The sequence below is a fragment of the Cylas formicarius genome, unplaced genomic scaffold (genome assembly GCF_029955315.1).
Source record: "Cylas formicarius isolate icCylForm1 unplaced genomic scaffold, icCylForm1.1 PGA_scaffold_10__41_contigs__length_53128322, whole genome shotgun sequence".
NCBI classification, from domain to species: domain Eukaryota; kingdom Metazoa; phylum Arthropoda; class Insecta; order Coleoptera; family Brentidae; genus Cylas; species Cylas formicarius.
The window spans coordinates 38,391,401-38,412,519 of NW_026844214.1; the positions used below are offsets into that span (position 1 = coordinate 38,391,401).

At 31.8% G+C, this 21,119-nt stretch overlaps 5 protein-coding genes across 8 annotated transcripts; 2 read left to right on the forward strand and 3 right to left on the reverse strand.

The window, feature by feature from the left end:
- Positions 1–268: 268 nt before the first annotated feature.
- LOC132699727 (homeobox protein TGIF2LX-like) lies at positions 269–5,200 on the reverse strand. Of its 3 annotated transcripts, none has more exons than XM_060666604.1 (5): positions 4,811–5,200; positions 4,213–4,432; positions 3,861–4,027; positions 2,538–2,799; positions 269–1,866 (listed from the first exon to the last, which is right to left on the reverse strand). In XM_060666604.1, exons 1-5 carry the CDS (start codon positions 4,824–4,826, stop codon positions 1,668–1,670), a joined length of 864 nt encoding a protein of 287 aa, XP_060522587.1. In that variant the 5' UTR covers positions 4,827–5,200; the 3' UTR covers positions 269–1,667. The 3 variants fall into 3 exon arrangements, with proteins under 3 accessions (XP_060522587.1, XP_060522579.1, XP_060522594.1); XM_060666596.1 differs by lacking the exon at positions 4,811–5,200 and adding an exon at positions 4,494–4,727; XM_060666611.1 differs by lacking the exon at positions 4,811–5,200 and adding an exon at positions 4,498–4,550.
- Positions 5,201–6,080: 880 nt separating this feature from the next.
- Positions 6,081–8,072, reverse strand: LOC132702293 (putative GPI-anchor transamidase). Its single transcript, XM_060670842.1, has 6 exons — positions 7,913–8,072; positions 7,599–7,862; positions 7,329–7,537; positions 6,766–6,883; positions 6,602–6,712; positions 6,081–6,555 (listed from the first exon to the last, which is right to left on the reverse strand). The coding sequence occupies exons 1-6, from the start codon at positions 7,985–7,987 to the stop codon at positions 6,316–6,318; spliced, it is 1,017 nt and encodes a 338-aa protein (XP_060526825.1). The 5' UTR covers positions 7,988–8,072; the 3' UTR covers positions 6,081–6,315.
- Positions 8,073–10,188: 2,116 nt separating this feature from the next.
- On the forward strand, positions 10,189–14,000 carry LOC132695735 (CCHC-type zinc finger nucleic acid binding protein). Of its 2 annotated transcripts, none has more exons than XM_060660197.1 (3): positions 10,189–10,239; positions 11,221–11,514; positions 12,024–14,000. In XM_060660197.1, exons 2-3 carry the CDS (start codon positions 11,232–11,234, stop codon positions 12,206–12,208), a joined length of 468 nt encoding a protein of 155 aa, XP_060516180.1. In that variant the 5' UTR covers positions 10,189–10,239; positions 11,221–11,231; the 3' UTR covers positions 12,209–14,000. The 2 variants fall into 2 exon arrangements, with proteins under 2 accessions (XP_060516180.1, XP_060516173.1); XM_060660190.1 differs by having other exon boundaries at positions 10,193–10,383.
- Positions 14,001–14,373: 373 nt separating this feature from the next.
- LOC132695720 (dolichyl-diphosphooligosaccharide--protein glycosyltransferase subunit STT3B) lies at positions 14,374–19,363 on the reverse strand. Its single transcript, XM_060660165.1, has 12 exons — positions 19,126–19,363; positions 18,854–19,072; positions 17,936–18,179; positions 17,671–17,869; positions 17,450–17,621; positions 16,970–17,148; positions 16,494–16,696; positions 16,163–16,434; positions 15,818–16,079; positions 15,529–15,767; positions 15,150–15,234; positions 14,374–14,745 (listed from the first exon to the last, which is right to left on the reverse strand). Exons 1-12 carry the CDS (start codon positions 19,305–19,307, stop codon positions 14,668–14,670), a joined length of 2,334 nt encoding a protein of 777 aa, XP_060516148.1. The 5' UTR covers positions 19,308–19,363; the 3' UTR covers positions 14,374–14,667.
- Positions 19,364–19,615: 252 nt separating this feature from the next.
- Positions 19,616–20,821, forward strand: LOC132695727 (serine-arginine protein 55-like). The gene has a single exon (XM_060660178.1). It carries the CDS (start codon positions 19,763–19,765, stop codon positions 20,537–20,539), a length of 777 nt encoding a protein of 258 aa, XP_060516161.1. The 5' UTR covers positions 19,616–19,762; the 3' UTR covers positions 20,540–20,821.
- The last annotated feature ends 298 nt before the right edge of the window (positions 20,822–21,119 follow it).

Below are 21,119 nucleotides of genomic sequence, written 5' to 3' on the forward strand. Positions count from 1 at the left end.
GCAGTAGCATGACAAACCTTAGCTTCAGATGATCACTTGTGTGCTTGAAACATGTATTGACGTCTTTTCTATTTAAAAAAAAAAAGGATTTTACAATAGACTTGGTTTAATATTATTTTTCCAAAAAAGAATCATCTCTGATGATTCTTTTAATTAGCAAATAAAAAATATTTATTCAAACTAAATTAGGCCTGAATAAAAATAGAGGGAATAAAAATGTTGGTGCTAGGTTAAATAAAAAGCTAAATAAATTGATAGAAATGTCAAAGTTCATTTTATTAACATGTCCCTACTTCAAACAGCTTTGAGCATAATGGACTGCCATCACAGAAAAGGATACAAATTTAAATAATTACATTGCTGTTTTGTCTTTAAATAAAAAAAATCGGTGGTAAAGATATGATAACCATTTTGTGCGGAAATAAAGAGTTGTACTAAAACAAAGCAAAACTTTATTAAACTATTAAATAATACTATACAAAACAGTTATCTTGAACTCCTTAATAATGACAATTTACCTTACAAAAATACATTACAAATTTAGATGCAAATTCTCTTGACATATGACATCAAAAGCATTAATGTTTAACATTTTGTACCAGATTTTGAGCAATTAATTGGACCGAATAGTATTTTAAAAAACTAAACCATTTTTAGAGTTTCTTTTTTAGTCAAACCAGTTGAACATCAAAATTAATCTGATCCAGCACAAAACAAATGTATGTATTCTTTTTTTAAAACAAAATTTGTGGAAATGCACTTAATTTTATTATTATTTAAAAAAAGTATTCAAGATTGAAATTCACTAAAAATAAATGTCCTAACTGAAGTATATAAATGAGTAAAAAAAATGCTGAATAATATTATGTTGAACGAGATTCAATGTGCAAAATATAAACATTTTTTTTAAATGAAAAAATCCAAAAAAAATTGACACATGATTAACTTTAATAAAATAAACGCTAAAGTTTTTGGATATCACTTAATTGTGTTAGTTTTCAATCAAGTAAAGTCAGCTTTCACTTTAAAAAAAAAAACGAGTGCGAAAATTATTTTCAAAAAAATCCATCTGTGCTTGCTAAAAATTAGAAACTGTCAGTGGTGTGTGATGATAAAAATGTAACATATCCTTCAGACACTGCCCATTTATTATTACCACAGCCCCCACAAAAATCATTTAAACATAGTTTGAATTTTTTAAAATACTAATATTTTTATGGCTCTTCTTCAAAACAATAACTGCAAGAGCATATTTCTGGAAATAAACAAATATTTGTTAAATAAAGATCTATGAATTTCCCACACTATAGTTATTGTTAACTGACCAATGACAAATGAAACTTATTAGAACTAAATACTAAATTGTAGAGAATAACTGGAAAGAACACAACTAATTTCCAGAATAGTTTTTGATACTCAAAATTCAATGCAAAATTTGGTTAAATACTGGATTAATATTTCACCCAATAGACTATAGCAATAAAAATCAATAATCTAAACATTTTGAAAAAATGTTGTCAAAGTATATAACCAAACCTTACTGAGTTGATAACACACCACTATTAAATACAAAAAAAAGAACGCAAACCAGAGTTGAACATTCAGTAGTTACTCAAGGCACAATGGTTGACAGAAGACTTGATTGACTGTCTCACCCCTGAACATGGTTACGTTCGAAGATTGTCGTCAACTTGTTCTTGCTCTCTTTCTCGCACAGCCATCGCGGTCTCTACCAAGAGATGCAAAAATTTAAACTTGTCTTTTTCTTCTGCTTCGGCCACAGCTTCTTGCTTTAGGCCTTGTACAACTCGCACTTTTTTAGATGATCCATTACTTGCCTGGTGAGGAATCATTTGTTCCACAGCTCTAGAAAAAGAAAATATTATAATATTATGAATCAACTTTTATTTATCGGAATCAACTATAAATTATATATTTATAGTGAAATCACAAGGGGGGAAAACGGTCTTGTGAGTTTTTTAGTTATATTACGATTTTGTATTTTTCATATATTAAGGGAAAGTTAGTTGATTAATTTTTCTTACCATAAAATTTCGCACATTGCATGTCATATATTATACTTATATAGCTGAGCAGCTAACGAAGTTTATCAATGTATTACATAATATACTCCTTCTATGATCATTAAGTTTTGGTGACATTTTTACAAAAAAGCATGAATATATTCACTGACCTTCAATGGCTACAATCTATCTAAAATTGCTTACTGGTACAAAGTATTAATGAAATTGACATCTTAAAGTGACGCTTGATAACTAGGTATTTCAGAACAGGGAGTGAAAAGTTTTTTAATTCTTCAAATAATCTTATTGAAAACAACTTAATATTTCAGGTTTTCATATCTTATCACTACTTGAATTTCACTTTCAGAGATATCCTTAAATTATTTTCCAATACATATGAAAACCAAAAAAGGAAAAGAAACCATGCTAAATATTAATTGTTTTAAGAAATGTTAATTTATAGAGATAAGCTGTAATATCAAGCACATGTTTTATAAAATAGGGAATACAAACCCTCTATTGGCAGGATGGGTAGCAATTTCATTTACTGCTCCATATCTAATGACGGTCGGCCAAGGGTTAAATTTCTCTTCCTCACTAGGACTCGAGCTTTCATATTCATTTGTGCTATCTTCTTCAGATCGATACATTAATGTCATGTGATCATCATAATCATGATCTAAACGAACTCTTTTACCACCAATATCAAAATCTTCTTCCCAAACATGCCGAACTTGATCAGAAGGTAAACCCTGTGATCCTGACAGCTTCTTACCTGGCAATGGATATAGAAAAATAAATAATCAGAAGTCTGGAGCCAACATTTTTTGTGTTGCATAATAATATATCATACACAAAACTCTTTTTTGATATTGATTTGTGAAAATACACTGATGTTAAAAAAACCTGAACATAGATGCTAAGCCCAACATATAACTGTCAAATGTTACCAAATATTACTTGGAGTAGCCTTTTGATGGTTGATGATGAACATGATTGATTCTTACAATATGTTCCTAACTATATCAGTGTCATCATCAACAAGTGCAACAGCTTTTGCTCAATTCTTAAAATCATAACAGTAGTAGAGAATGTATGACCTGAAGCAATATGTCATTAAACTCACATTAGGGCAACAGCGAGCAAGGCCTCCTCATAATAAAAATAAATTTCGGTTAGTACTGACATGTTTATTTTACTCTTAAAAATGAACCCTCCACATACAGATATGAACTAAAAAAACAAACAATAGAAAATGAATGGTTCTTAAGGAATATTGATTGACTTAAAAAAATTATTATCCACAGGGTGTTTTAAAATTAAAGTCATAAAGCAACCATTCAATTAACACAGTGTAATTTATGAATCGACCAAATATGTCACTTTATCTAAAGTTTGTTAAAAATTTCATGAAAATCAGTTTAAAAAAATAAAAAAACTTGTGATTCCTCAAATTTTACTCAAAAACTATTGCAGTTTTAGTGTAATTTAAGTTTATGTTTACTTTTTTTACTGATCTATTTAATTATTGAATAGAGCCTGTTTTGTAGAAATTTTGCATTTGAAAATGGAAAATTTAGTTAAAGTAGAGATAATCCTAAGTAGTAGCATCATATACATACACACATACACTGTCAATGTAAGAAAGTACATGTTCTAAAGAGCACTAAAAAAATTAATAACAAGGCAATCAAAAATCCTCAAATTAAAAAAAAAATCTATTATAAGCAAAATTAAAGGGGAAATCTGCTTGTGGAAAATAAAAGTTATAGTCTGTTCTACTTAACACCGGAACAAAATCAATATTAAAAGTCTTAATACTACACTCATCCTTACCTCTGCGTGAAATTGTATACTGCAATGGATCATGTCCCTCCCGGCGAATCATTTCTGGCAGAATCCGGCGCCTGGCATTAATAAACCAATTGCACACCTGCAATATGGTTAAGTTGGCTTCTTGAGATAATGTTGCTTTTTCAGCATCACTTGGGTAGGCATTGTAGCTGCAAGAAATGGCAATAATAAATAACTGAAAATAATTTTGAAATTTTAAACTAATCAAATTTGACTACAACATATACATACTTATACCATTTTTTTAAAACAAATAAATAAAGAAATATCATAGTGCTACTAATGTTTTTAATTTTTAATTTTAAAATTGTGATAAAAAAATAAAATAACAAACCGATGTTCATATAGCCACCGTTTAAGAATCTTCACCGAATGCTTTGGCAAATTTCCGCGCCTTTTGCGACTTGTTTCCATGGGGCTTAGCACATGTCCTGCTATATCACCCAAATTAGCCATGGCATCCATGTGCCTCTGCTGTAGCTGATGATCCTCATGTTCATCAGATGCAGAATCATTGTCATCAGTGCTACTGCTGGACTGAAACCTTTCACGATCTAAAAAATATATATTTATTATCTCCAGTTTATTTCCACACATTTAACCAATTTTAATTACATACAAACAATCCAATACCACTTGTATTGATAAAATACGGCATTTTTGTAATAACACCATAACAACAAGGACCAGAAATTACATAATGTAAACAAATAGGCAAATTAAGCAACTTGAAAACAACAACATAAAACACGTTTTCCTGACATATTGTTGACACTTGACAGAAATGGCTCCCTCGTGGTGAAAAAAAAATCCCGCTAAAACTTTTTCCAGGATATATGACTTATTAGGGTATTTGTAATGAAAGAAAAATAAAATTTGGAGAGTGGAAAGTTTTTTTTGATGCTCTATTGTTTACTTTGAATCGTACTTACGGGCTTTCATTTTCATGCTGACAAGACGAACGTCAAAAATTCAACTTAGTTTTTACGTAATAAACACGAGTTTAACTTTGTAAATGATACAAAAATAATTAAGACGAGTACACTTTGAAATTAGGACGTCAGTTTAATATAAACGCCATCTGAGCGCAAAAAGTAAGTGTATATCAATTGTTCTGCTAGTATTTCCGAATCGGCATGTCAAGTTTAAAAGTTTGAATGCTAATGAAATTAGGACTGATTCACACAATTCCCACGCTAATTGACACTAATAATATAATCACAACACTCCCGATTTAAAAAAACATCGAAAATTAAAAAGGAAATACTAATAACACATTTAAAACGATCAAACACAGTCACGCGTGCTTTTAGTTGACAGTTTATGGCGGTCAAACAAAATTTGACAATCGGCTTCCTTTGCTTAACTCATATTTGCGCAGGCGTCACGAATTTCAAATAATTTCATTTCCGATACAATCCCGCGAAAATTTGAATATTATTCACTTTTCTGTATAATCTTCTGAATTCAACATTTAGTTCATTGTTATTTCAGTTCATATTTTTAGTTTGACTTTTTAAAAATTAGGTATGCTGCTGCCGCTTGCGCTGACAGTTCTACGCGAAACCAATAGCAATTCAGGGAGTTTTAAACTAATCCCCAAGGATGCTAAACATAAAGCGCCGTGTACTAGAACTTTAGATCCAAAAGTAATTAGCTACAATCCTTAGAGCACAATGGGCCTATTAAGTGTTGGGTTGTAAACTACCCTGCTTTGCTTATAGGTACATATTTGAGTTTAAGTTAATTTGAAAACAAGTTTTTTAATTTCTAAAATACTTGATTCTCCTACACAAATAACACGAAGAGCATAGGCGACGTCACTGCAAATGCAAGACTGACGGTAGCACTAATTAAGCTTGATTTGTAAATAAGGTTCGACATGATTAATGGAGGTGTGTTTTTTTTTTCAATAATTTAACACTTTTTGGAACACTAGCAACTACCATTCTGGCACCTTTTAGTTTTTTATTTAAATTGTCACATTTTAATTTATACTTTTTAGTCAGTTAGGAATGATTTTGATTTTGCTGTTTTTCCTTTCTTATTTCAATGACATATTAAGCTGCATTAAAAAATACAGGTTTAAGAAGATTGATTTTTTCACAAAAATTTAAAAATCTTACTAAATGTCACTATAATATTAAACAAGTCATACCAATTCTAAAATATATTAATATAATTATGGGACAGCCAAACAATTCTCAAGAGAATTGAAATTATTTAGATATTTGATTATAAAAAATCATAGCCTTCCTAGATTGTATTTACTGCTGCATAAAATTACTGATTTTATTGTGATCCTGATTTTTATACTGAAATTATAATGGAATATTATAATTGAGAGTAATTAGCCAATAAAATGTTTATTTCCTTTTCACAGATTGGTGCTACTGTCTAATGTTTCTAACATCAAATTTCTTACATTATTTATATATTATATACTACTAAAACTATCTAACACAGGAAGAAATGCATATTTTTTGGGGTTCAAAGGTGGCACATATTGTTTCTGCAATGGTTTTGATAGATTTACTTCTTCAATATGTTCAAATAATTTTACAGGTCTAACAGAACCAAAGAAATCTGTTATTGGGACCATACCGGGATTTCTTGAAAATAGGTCTTTTCTTACACCCACAGTTGAGATGCAAGCACTCTTCGGACATACTTTCAACTAAAAATAACAGGTTATATAATTCACAAGCATTTTTTAAACTTACAAATTCTGCCATGGATCGATTACTTTGAGGATCTAGTTTCTCCAAAAATTCTAAGGCATAATAAGTATATCTGTCTATTATGTATACTCCTATAGCAGGATCAACATGATGCTAAAACAATTTGGAGTGAAAAACATTAATAACAAATTATGAAATTAACTTACTGAAAGTGAGTCCTCACCAACCATGCTACTGCCAACTGCCAAAATATTTGGGGAGTAGAATCTTTCATACATGGAAGCTGCCTGACAGGTGTCTATCATAAAGAATACCTCATGGTATCTAAAATACAAATCACAACCATGAAGCATTAATGTCTACCATAGGAAATTATTTTTCTAAATTTTAATTGATTATGGTAATGACTTTTTTAGTTGAACAAATTATGCAGGGTGGTCCGAATTATAATAGAGAAACTCTAATATCCTTGTCCTAAAATGCTTCATTTTTGAGATATTTTAAAAAAATCTCTTCTAGATTTCACTGTCAAACATGATAGGTATTATTGCCAATTAAAAATACATTCATAGCATAGATAAATAATAACTACCAAGTTTGAAAACAACATCTAAGAGATTTTTTAAAATATTAAAAAACCTTTTTTTTTTGCAATATTTCAACACCAAAATGAACCATTTTCGGACACGAGTTTAAATGAAAATTTTTATTTATTTTTATCTGCTGAATACACTGTTTTTCCATTAAAATTCAGACCATCCTGTGTTACCTCTGCTTTTGCCACATTTGTTCTAAGGCATCTGCCATTTCCTGACTTGTAATTTCCTCTGAATCTTGAAATTTAAGAAATCCATCTCCACCATGTCCTGTTAAATATATCAAAACATTGCTTCCTTCGTCAGTGAGAAGTTGTTTCGACCTTGGAGTACCAGGTGGCAATCTACCAGTCAAGAGTCTAACAAAATTTTCGACAGTTACCTAACCAAAGCAAAGTCGTAACTATGAAACTAAACAAAATAAATTTAAAAAATATATAAACCTCATATCCTCTGTAATCAACTTCCACATCATCCCCATAGACATTGATATGTTGATTCGCGTTATTGAAAACAGTAGCAGGTCTAGGATTACGTGGATTACAAGCCATGTCATCAGCTATCATTAAGATTATTTGGCTGTCGGGAATACCTAGCCTTTTGACACTGCGATAAATAGATAAAACATTGGCCACATGCCTGTAATTGAACCAAAATCTACTTGTATCTACCAATACGGCCCAATTGTTTGTGTGATTCTTTGAGTTCTATAAAATATTATTTTAAACAAAAATAAAATAACAGCAGAGATACCTACATTTCCAAAAATTACGCAACGAATTAACAATGCTGCGAATATAACTAAAACGCATTGAATTTTAATTGATCTCATAATAATACCCTGATGGATTTATTGTTTACATATTTAGTACTATAAATTGATTTTGAGGTTACGACCATAGAATAATATGGGGTTATAGCAGGTTTTCAAAAATATGTTGCATACTATACTTTTTGTACGACCGTTAGTTTTTGGGTACATTTTCGCAAAACAGGATTTGACATTCACTGACATGACCCTCAGAATTGATAAACGTCAAAATTAAAGCGTGCGAAATATTTCCGAAAACATCCGATTGCTCCCAAATCCGTGCGGTAAAATCCCGGAAATGGCCGAAGTGGCTCAGATTGGTGGGAAACGAAACTGACGTGGTAAAGTGACTCTTCCCGCACGCTAGATCGGTGTGTAATTAGGTATTTTACAGATGGGATTAGAAAAAGTTTCATTCCTTTAAGGAAGTCATAATGGATTGCATGTTAAGCAAACCAGACACAATACAAGGTGTCTACTAGCTGAATTGTAAGAAACTTGGCAAATAACATTATCCGCTATTTTTTTTTTCTGAATTTGTGCGTGTAAATCAGCGTAAAGTGTTTCTTTTCATAAACCTCTAGGTTTATGAAAAATATAAATAAAGTCAAAACCACGAAAGATGACTTTTAAAAGTGTAAATAAAACTATATGGGGTATTAAATATCTCAATGCCAAAATCTTAAGAGGAAAAAATGTTCAGTAAAACGTACTACACAAAGGGCTCATTGCTTCATCCCAAATATTTGCAGATAAAAATTTCGTCTCCCAAATATGATTATAGAAAATGCCAATGGACAATTTGCAAAATAAATTGGCGCTAAATATCATATAATTGCACAGAAATTAGTTTTAGAGAATATATAAATTAAAATGTCTCTTTTTGGTATTGGAATTGCATAAAGTTTAGCAACAACAAACATTAAAAAGTATCGTTTATTGTTTAAAAATTTTAAAAACCCTTAAAAAACAAAATTCCACCAAAATAAAGTAGCTTCGTGTTGCTCAAAAAAATTGCATTTTGTGGACCATGACAAAATTACTGGTTTAACAGTAATTATCCGCTAAAAGTGCATGCAGAAATACTTATAGAAATTGCATCTTGTCTACCAGGCTTTTTGCTTCATATTTAGTTAAGCAGAAAATTTTCCTTAAAATTAATAGTCTTCAATTATTACATAAGAAAACGGATAACTAGAAATTTTCATCAGTCAGTAGAGACTTAGTGGTGGTGTTTTTATAAACAAGTACTCTAGACAAAATAGATATCAAACTTGTTAATTGGCGCAACCATAATTCTTGTTGTCAAATAGTTAATTATCATTTCTTAAGTTATGTTCCCTGTTCACGTTCATTCTGTTAGCAAAATGTTAATATTTTCGACTCCAAAACAATTTTCAAGACCTTGAACTTATAATATATAATTTTAAATAAAATTTGGAATACTTCAAACGAGACTTGGTGATGACCCCCTTTTAATAATTCAATGGCTAGCAAGTAGGCGTCAACGTAAGAATAATAGACAGATTTTTTTTAATTTTAGATAGAATTTTTCATGAAAAATAAAACAGGCAGTTTTGTATAACCACAATTTTACTATTTTATATAATTTTCTGATTAAATAGAATATATACAGCAGTTGGGCAACATTGTGCATCTGGAAGTATTTGACGACCACAGTTAAAATTTGCCGTACTGCATATACGTAAACTGCAGGATTACCGCTTAAGGTAAGCCGAAATGATACGGTTACGGATACGGATAAGCAAAAGTTTTTAGGATCTATCTAGTTGAAACAAATATGATTGTTTACAATTGATCGCTATTTCAATCGTAATATCCAACTATACACTCTAATTTTTATGAGTCACAGTTTTAAATGGGAATAGATTAAAACTACCTATCCAAGAATTAAAAAAAACTGATATCATTTTTTAGTTTTGGGTTTGTAATGGACAGGGAAGTGGTCCAGAATAGATTTAGTAGTTTGGAATGTAGATTTTTTCACCAATTCATTGTATTTAGTGTGGATTAATTTCTCGAGTTGGTGTAGAACTTAGCCTTTTTATTAATACAGATATGATAACAATATTTTTCTTGGTTTCTTTCTGCCACATCATGTATATATAAAAAATATTTTATTCAAATTTTTGCCGCGCTTCCTTAAAAGGAAACGGAAACATTTTGCACTGGGAGAGAGGTCGTTGCGCGAGGTAAATGCGCCAAACTGACATTCTTTGGCATTTAACGTGTAGTGCCGAGTACCGGTTTTTGTAAGTGTTACATATTTTTCAAGTATTTTTTCTGTCTTTTAATATTATTCGAAGCGAATGTGGCAGAGTTGCGTACGCTTTTACTTCATCAATTTTATCAGGAGTATAGGAAGTGATTTGACAACTTGAAATTTACAATAAAAGGTAGGATAAAAGTTGTCCTTTGTTATCTTGATACTTTTCAACATATTAAAATGGAATCTTGCAAACACGTGGACTTGAAAGTGTAATACGTGTCTTTTTCTGATTTATCCCAGTATTACAGAATTTTATGCGTTTTTTTTTGTTTTAACAAAATATGATCGTGCATCTTCACTGGATTGTAAAACTTTATATAATTCCGGATGTACAATTCTAAAAGTTTATTGAAAAACTTCGTGCAGCGTTGTTATTTATAATAGTGGTCGCGAGATTGCGACATTCAAATCGAGCATATTTTCCGCTGTGGGCTCTATAAAATTCACGAAAGTTTTTTTTATACAACGTTGAAGGTTATTAACATTTTTATCCTACATAAATGTAGTTACCAAAAAATATTACTGGCAAAGCAGTCCGGAAACTAGGTTGCAACATTTTCATGTTCATATCAAATTATGTATTGGTCTTACCATTATTAATAAGTCAATTATAAAACTTAAATAAATGTAATATGGTTTAGCGATCATAATCGCTATAAAAGCTACTCACCGAAATTCAGTTCAGTGAGACGGCGAAATGCATTTTATTTTAATATATCCCTAAAGATTTTGCAACTTGAAAATGTGCATAATGCTTGATATCTAGAGATTTCAATTAGAATACATAGCAATGCGTTAAGCACTATATTTTTAATGTGTTTTCTTTTTTTTTTTTTAATTTGATATCAAAATTGGGTAATACACATTGCTCTGAACAACCAAAAAAATGAAATGGGAGAGCCTAATTAACTAAGTGTTTCAATGTAGCTTAAATTCTTAAGTAAATTATATCAAATTCTTTTAGAATAACATAACATGAACTCTTCTGGAGGAAGTGTGTGCTATAAATGCAACCAGCCTGGGCATTTCGCCCGTGAATGTGCACAACCAGGAGGAGGTCGCGATGCAGGTGGTAGAGGTGGCGGCGGTTATAATCGCAACCGCGACAAGTGTCATAAATGTAACAAAATTGGGCATTACGCTCGAGATTGCAAGGAGGAGCAGGCAAGATGTTATCGATGCTATGGAGAGGGGCACTTTGCTAAAGATTGCCACCAGAGCCCTGACATGCCTTCATGCTACAATTGCAGGAAGCCAGGTATTTTTCATTTCATAGTGTTTACTTGATTTGTGTACCAGTAACTTTAAAATTGTTGTAAGATGGGCCAATTTTTAGATATTTAAGATTGATTGATATAGATGTAGACTTTTTGAAATTTTTGGTACATATGGGAGTCTCTTTGAGATTTATAGAATTGCCTAAATTTAACATGGTATCTCTTTTAATTTTTCAAAGAAACTTCCACAGGCTACTGTAATAGTTTTTATAAAACTTCTGGATTCCTCCTGCGTCTTTTTTTGTTAAGTCGAACTAGCTAACGTTTCTTCAATCATCCTGTTGGCTTCTTCACAGCTTGACTGAAACTGGACTCTAAAACCCGGAACATTGTAAAAATATCAAGATCAGCATTGCCAGGGAGTGTTTAAATTGTACCTGTTAATTAATTCTTGGTAATTTTAATATTCTAAAACGTCCTTATATAAAAAAAAACAATTTTATGAAGTTGAAATGAGAAGTATTCTCAATTAATTGCTTTTTGTTTCAAGGTCATATCGCTCGCAGCTGCCCTGAAAGCGGCGGGGACCGCATGAACAACGACACATGTCACAATTGCCAGCGACCCGGTCATATTTCGAGGAACTGCCCTGAGAACACCAAGATGTGTTACCAGTGCCACAAACCGGGTCATCTCAAGCGAGACTGCCAGGAGAGCCAGGATTTCAGGAATTAGTAGTTATGGTGTTAATTCAGTTCCTTGACTGGTTAAAATGTTAATTTTTAGTAATGTAAATGATATATTAGTTCTTAATCCAGTGCATAGTGTTACAAAAATTATATGTACCATCAGTTTCACCGAAATTCATTAAATTATAGAAATTTGAGATAAGTCTAATAAATCTAATAGATACAGTCAACTTTGGCATCATTGCTAATAATTGACTTTTTGTGGTTTAATCTGGATATTAAAATATAGTGGTCACCTTGCAATTAAGAAGCTGTTGTCATTATAAAACTGCAAGAATTACATATACATTTAATATTAATCCAACTACATTTATTTGTAAGCTAACATAATGGCCTACCTTCCATGGGCCTAACTTAATGCTGCGCCTAGCTGAGATAAGACATTTATATTTTACATTGTTGCTAAAGTGTTGAACTCACCATAAAATTTAAAATTAAAAAATATTGTTTCATTTTACTAACTTTAAAAACAAGTACCTGTTAACTAAAAAAAAAAAAGCACCAAGGATGTATAATTTTATATAGCACTATATGTTGGATATTGGACTATATACATATAAGCTATGTACGATTTTATTTTATATAGATATTTTTATGTTGTACTTCTTAAAAGCGTAGCTATTATGCGGAAAGGTGTTTCAGGAGATACTATTAATTTTCAAATTATTTGAAACAAGCTTTAAACAAACATTCTCAGAGTCAAAAATTTGCCTCTCAAATTGGATGTGTCTTATGATTTTAACAAGCTCTCTTCATCATCAGAAGTATTCAGGTGACAGCTAAAAAAAAACTAATACATTTTCCATGTGTTTTCATATCTGCAGGAAGCGAAACTATATAACGTGTTCACCTATAGACACAGGCTTCTCAGCAATGTGGAAGTCTAGAAATATATAAAACATTCTTGGTTTCCAGTTTTCAAATATAAGAAAAATGATTTAATTTGAAGCTTACGAAATTTGTTTTAATTCTTTTTTTTTAAATATTCTGTACTATTTGTTTAATAGCCAGATAGGTCCCCTACCTTTCAAAGCATTTTAATTTTTTTATTTTGTGAAACGCAGATTCACTGTTTGGTACATGGAAAAATCAATTTTGACCAGCAAATCAATCAAAATCTAGAAAAGTTAGCCATTTATTCAAATTGCTGAGGATCCTGTAGACATCAATATACGTGTCGCTGATGATTACCACGAATGAAAAATCGAACATATTTGGCCCGTCCAATATCATTGCATTTCTTATGTTACAAGTACTGGTGTTTGGTAGATTAATTATTTTTGTAATTCCCATTGCGCATATAATTTTTATTGTTTGACAAAAAATAAAGGGAACTGAGTGGTTACGGAAGGATTAGGTTTAAAAACAAAAAACAAAGTGTTTTTTTGTTTTGTTAAAGCAAGGTAAATTTTGATAATTTTTTTGTTGATACATATTTTTTTCGCGAAACAAACTAAAAGCACTGTTGTAACTTTAGGAGTTATCAATGTTTTCAAGGAACACCAAGCTGCATTACATTTCTGTAAATTATTTTGTCGCAAGACGTTAAATCCTTATTGTTCCAAATGAAATGAAACATTGATATTATTTATTTATCTTAGAAGAGTATGTTTTTTCTTGATACCTTCGTTTATAACAAGAATGTTAGTGGTTTACGGATAATACAAAAAAAGATGCAAAATTCATAGAACTTGAGTTTTTGGTTATTTTCTTGTTCCTATTATGCCTTAAACATAGAAATATGTATTTATAAGCTGAAATATAAACAGGACGGTATTTTTTAATAAAGGTGGTGATATGATACGACCTTTATTATTTACCTTATGCAATATAATTTTAGTGCCTTATGAACAAACCTCATCTACAATCTACCTTTTGTAGTACTTGGTACTCCTCTTTAAAAAAATTATTAATAATCATAATATATTTGTTTTTTCCGTTTTTAAAACAAATAGAATAAGAATAATGAAAAAAGAATAAAATTCATTCATAATTAGTAATTTGAGTTTGATAGATCAACATTTAAATTAAGAAATATAATCAAAATTTTAATTTATTAAGAATATAAAAAATAAATTAAAAATATACTTGTTTCAAATTGACCCTTAAGACATTTTTTTTTATTAGATTTTAATCTTTGACAATAAAAGAGTTATCTGGCGCTGCTACGCTAAGGACAATATTTTGTAGGATTAAGTTCAAATAACTTCTAAACCAGTGCAAAAGTCTTGTATTTTCACATAATATCACATAGTGATCTTTTTAACATAAACTTTTATTGCCAAAAACGTAAAATTTTAGAGATTGGACATATGAACACAGTGTAATAACATTTAAAAAGTGTATTATAAACCCGGTTTATATTTATGATAAAAAAAGTGATTTACGAACAACAAAAATGAATATGATTTAACTAGGCTCCTTAGAAGCATTCACTTTTTCTTACTACTTAGATGCTTGGGGACGTTTGCCTTTAACTAAAACAGGTTTGTTTTTTATTGTACCCTTTCTACGTTTCGAACTCTGCAAAATAAATTATATGTTAAAGATATATGAGACTAAGATTAATAAAAAGTATAACACTCAAACATATAATACAATGAAAAGGAAATATTTTTTCACGGGGACATTTGACTTTAAAACGGATTTACCCTTTCTGTATTTCAAACACTGAAAAGCAAGGGGTTAAGGATATATAAAAAAATGATTAATAAAGGGGCTTTTTGACTTTCCATCCAAAATGGAAAAATTTGAGGTCAGAATTTTTTTAACATCTGATTGCAATAAAGTTTTTCATACAAGAAATAATTTAAAAAATGATTATTCATATGGAGTAGAGTCAAAGACGGTCAGATATTTCCAGTATGAAAGAGCTAAAGTCACTAAATACCATCAGACTAGAAAGTTAATAAATTACAAATTAATACCTTCTTCGAAACAAAGCTTGATGATTTTATGACTCTGTTTGCTACTGGTATTCTAGGCCGATTAAATTCATCTGGTTTTTTCACCCTACAAAATAAGACATTACCTCAGATCTATTGCAATTGCAATATAGATATGTATGTGGATGTTAGGAATTGCAAGAGCTACAGGGTCAGTTACATTCAAAAACAAATTATACAAATTATTACAAAATTCCTTTTCAGTTAAGTAAGGAAAACTATATAAACTAATCGACCCTGTATCCTTACATTGATAGATGATGATTATGATTAAATAACTGATAATAGCGCACTTTGATATTTAAGTTAATTTAATAACCAAATACACCAGTTGAAAATTAATTCATTCCCTTCCAACTACCTGTATATCCTAACAAGCCAGTGTTCAGTAGTATATGCCTCTTCCAAATAAGTTAGTTGAAAATCTTTATTGCCTATGACAGCATTCCTAGTTCTATCATAACCGCCTGGCGAACGATAATCTAATTTCAATTCTCCAAATCTATAGTAACTAAGTTTGTACATTAAACAATTTAAAAGTGTCGGGGATCCTTCAGCATCCACACGGAACTCTCCTTGCTCTGTGAAATAATCACTTTCCTGGAATGAATGCTCGTTTTATCTCATTTATATGTTTTCTTCACACTTACCCTAATATCTTTCGGATGTTCACCTTCAGCTATTCGAACCATCCAAAGGAATTTATTGATGTCATCGCCAGAATAGCCAATAACACCTCCAAAGATCACTAAAACATAATCTACATCCAAGGCAGTCATAATTTCATAAGCGGCACTTTCGTTTGAAGACATGGCCTTGCCAACTAGGGCAATATGGCTATTGTTCCATGTATTGTTGTCCACTAAGGTTGTACGATTTGCCATGCCCGCTATTTGATAACCATAATCCCACCTAGAAATTACAAATAAGGACAGTTACTTTATAAAATTAATTGGGATTATCATTTATCACATTGGACCTAGTTTCTTGCTTACCAACTCATCACTCTTGCATCATCCGCGGTATTCTGCGAAAGCCAAAAGTAAGCTTCCCTAAAATCGTCAAGGATCTGTCTGCTTCCATCACTGCCATAGGAAGCCAGCACAATGCTAGGACTTGAATAAGCATTACTAGTGACCCAGGTGCAATGGACAGCAAACAACATTAAAAGTAATAAAATGACAACAGTAGTGATACTTCTTATATTTGGGCCAATGCCGTCACTCTCTTTGGATTGTTCATGTTTGATTTTGGGAACTCTACCGGCCTAAAAACATATATTTTTAAATTACTAACAACTACATGACAAAAACTGCATCAACTTGCCTTGTCATACAATCGTTTGCTAGGAGTGGAATGTTCTTCCTCCTCACTCTCCGGCGGTCCAGCGCTATCGTCTTCTCGAAGGAATAACTCCAGTAGTCCAGAAAAAGCAATTCCACTAAGCATGCAGACGACAGGCGTCAACGTAAGCATAAGACGAACCATTACACCAGCAAAATACACAGCACTCAAAGCATACAAAACAACTAAAAAAATAATGCCATATTTAATCAAAAATCATCAAGTCTTTGACAAGCGCAAAAATTGATCAAAGTTAAATTGCTGGTTCAGTCTGTCCTACATTGTCTTTTATAATTTTATTAAATAAACACAAATTTTTTGGATTAGTTATTACTCTTAATGAAAACAGTAACACTTTCGTATTAATTTTTATAATTACAGAATCATGTTACTTAAAAACGAGGATGTATCAGTAATCTTAGATAATCCAGGTATACAAAAGAGGCAAAAATACTTACCAAAAACACGTTCGTCATTTATGTGCTTAATACAATACCACAATCCTGCTGGAAATGTTGGGATAAGAACATGTAAATCAAAGAAGAATGAAAACCACGTGGTCGGTTGGTGCTCAGACACTGAAGCTATGATGGGTATATGAATTTTTGCATAACCAGTATCCCAAAGGGAGTAAAATCTAAAAAATATTAATTATTTATGGTAACCTGGTAGGTTTCTTAATTAGATTATCTCAACACAATAAATATTTTAAAATTCCCTAAAAATATTGAGAAAAAAAGACATATTGAATTTTCCATTTTCCAAACGAATTTGGTATTCATTTTAAACCTTGAGGTAAACTGGAAGTCTCTTTGAGATTTAATAAAAAAATGTTTTGGTAATGTTCAATAAGGGTTTAGACTGTTTTAAGTCTATACTAGAAACAAGTACTTTTTCTAATGTAAAAACATACACCCTGTGTAAACAAAAATAAATACCTTCCACTCCATGGTGCAATATATCCAGCATATGTAAGCAACACCACTGTTAAAAATACGACCCCGGCTGCTATAAACCCACCAAATATCACCAAAGATTTAAATTCAGATTTAGACATTACTGTCTGTAAATATCTAAGGAATGAAACCGCAAATAACAACGCGAAAACACCTAAAAAGCATAGGGGTAATTGAGTATAAACGAATAACAGGAATAGTACCTGATGCAGCCATATGTTCGCTAGTACGTATTGGCTGAAATCCGACAAATGGTATTTGCATTGAATATATAAGGCCCAGTATATAAAATGTAGTATAACTTGTAAAGAGCCTGTTTGAAAATCTTCCCATGAGAAGAAGTACGAAAACATGTAATGGTATCAAGTTAATTATGAACACATATCCTCCCCATGCTGAAACCTACAAGTGCATTGCGTTTAGACATCACTGGATGGTTTACTATTATTCATTTCGAAAACTACTTACCATATAAAAGTAAGACAGAGATGCAGCCACAGCCCAAAAGACAGACCCAGTCTTTAAAGATTTTATCCATAGAAAATAGGTGAATTGTAGTGCAAATATGGCAATACCTTCATTATCATAACTGCCAGCTACTGACCGGCTGATGTATCCAGGTACAATAGCGATGAAGCAAGCAGCAAAGAGACCAGCACCCGCTGACCATAATTCTTTCGTTAAAAAGTATGTTGCTATGGACGTTAAACCACTTAAAAATTAAAACAAAACCTTGATAATTTAGAACAGTCAATTGTAAGCACATTTTTTGGGATGTACAATCGTTGCTAAAATATTACAGGGTTCCTACCACATCTGCCTTTGCAAATTCCATGCCTTTTTGAGTGGTTTCCTGACCTTTTGAATAGAAGAATTTTGTCACACAAATTCTGATAATTGATTTTTTTTTTCTTGAATCTAGCAGACTATTGGTAAAATAAATATTTGAGCAAATATAAAGGAGTTTTTAACTTATATTGAGAACATGTCAATATTGATACTCAAGTGCAAAACAAAATTTGATTTTGGAAGAAAATATGAATCAAATGTTTTCTTCTTTTTAGTATCAATTGATACGGTTGATGTAGTGATGTATAGTGATCCTTTAAATTAGATTTTTTGTGACTTTTCAAACAGTTAATTTAAGGTTGTTCTCTGAGGGGTTGACCTCCAAACCTCCTGAATTTACTGGGTTTTATGGGCTAGTAGGAACTCTCAGTGATAACAATAAAAATATATTGATATTACACTTGAGTGATGCCTTATCATTTTGTCAATAATGAGTTGATCAAATGGGTAATCTTATCTCTATTCTTTACAAACTGGGTTCAAAAACTTGGAGAAGTAAAAATTGATAAAAAAGTAAATTTTATATAATATACTTACCTAAAAATTGGAGCTAAGAAAACGCAAATATCACGAATATGAATATTTATGTGGAGCAAATGTAAAATATAATGTATGCTCCCCGATGTTATCATTAGCCCCGGGTACACTGTACCCCCTACAATTCTTCCTAAAGGATACCATGCTCTTTCATCAAACCAATTCAGAAAACTATAATACCCATGTTTTACCATATACGCTGTTGCCCTGTAGTTAAACCTGTAAGAAAAAAAATTAATTTTCAATTTATTTAGAAGAAAAACCAACCATACCATGGATCAAATTCGTGTATAATACTTTCAAAACGAATGACTGCAAAAAGACGAGATGCAAAGCCAGCAACCCATGCTAAAAGTAATACAAGAAAAATAATTAAACTGCTAATTCCGGTTTTGCTATTTATTTTTGTAGCAATCCCTTTTTTCGAACCGGCTTGCTGGCCCATTTTTGACATTCAAAAACATGACACGCACACAGAGGTTACAAAACCAGCCAGTCGGCTACGTGTGATTGGTAACGCGTGGAAAAATAATTTAAGCACGGACCACAAGTTTGTATATCCACTGCTTATCAAACGACATATGCAGCAAACGTGATGCAGACTTTAAATTTGTTGACACAGAAGTCGTTATTTTCATTTTTGCGTTTACGCAAATCGGAAGCTTTCCCATGATTTTTTCAGCAGAGGGTCTCTTATCCGTGGCAAACTGCAACTTTTAACACGTCGTCGTTTAAACCACCATAAGCCATGAACATTATTATTCTGTGATTAGCCATTCTTTCTTAAGAACTGTCACTTCCATTTTGTGTTGTGCTGTTTACGCGGCGTTTCGAGATATCGAAATTGCTGGTTTTAATTATTTTATAGCTGAACATTCACACAGAGTGCAAATTTCGGTATTGTTCATAATGAGTACCCGTGTTTTTGTGGGTGGTCTCACTTACAAAATCCGCGAACGCGATATCGAAAAATTTTTTCGCAAATATGGCCGAATTAGGGAAGTCTCGATGAAAAATGGCTATGCTTTTGTAGAGTTTGAAGATCATCGTGATGCTGAAGATGCGGTTTATGAAATGAACGGTAAGGAACTTATGGGAGATAGGGTTACTGTAGAAAGGGCACGCGGAACCCCGAGGGGTAGTGACCGTTGGCGCGACAGTAGGGATAGAGGAGGCTATGGAGGTCCACCAAGAGGCCGCGATAGGGATCGTGATCGTGATCGCGAGCCAAGGGGAAGAGAAAAATACGGACCTCCCACCCGCACAGAGTATAGAGTTGTAATAGAGAACCTATCGAGCCGTTGCAGTTGGCAGGATTTGAAAGATTATATGAGAAAAGCTGGTGAAGTAACTTACGCAGATGCTCATAAGCAAACTCCAAATGAAGGCGTGGTAGAGTTTGCCAGTTATAATGATATGAAGAATGCTATAGAAAAACTAGATGACACTGAAGTAAATGGCAGAAGAATTCGAGTCATTGAAGCTAGTAAGGCTGCCAAACGCAGTAGATCCCATTCCAGAAACAGATCCAGATCTCGTTCACAAAGTGGTAGACGGTCAAATTCACCCAAGAAATCAACTTCCAGGTCCCGTTCTAGATCAAGAAATGGACGTTCTAGGTCACGTTCCAAGGAAAATGATGACAACAGGTCAAAATCAAGATCTAGATCAAATGACAGAACCTAATTGTATTCTCAATATGAGATTTAATTGTGCCAAGTTGGCAAAAATTTGTATGCTTATTTTCTTAATTATTCCTGCTAGATATGTAAATGTTTAATCCTTTTTTTATTGGCTAATGTTTTGGTGGTCATATTATCATGATAGACATACAGTACAGTTTATTCACTTCATTTAAACAATCCAGTAGTAATGTTCTGCTTAGATATAGTTAGCCAAACTCTTCTCATATAGATTTGTTTTATTTGTCAAATTTGGGATTTGTAATAATAAAAATATGCTTCTTGACAGTGGCAGTTATACAATTTAAATTTTTAATGTTTGTGTAGGTGTTCATTCTCTATTCCATTAAAAAAATGAAGCCCGAGTTCCAAACCAGTTCCGAGCAAAGGTCACTATTCTTTTCCGTAAGGTTGTTCCCCATGTCAGTGAAGGACACATCATCTCAAATTCCCCTCCCAATGAAGAGAAAATTCTTTACAAAATGACAAATCCAATGTTGCCAGAGTCCAAAACTTAGAGACAAATGGGTAATTACCTTTTATTGTTTGTTTATTTTAAGTATTTTGACATTTCAATTTAATTT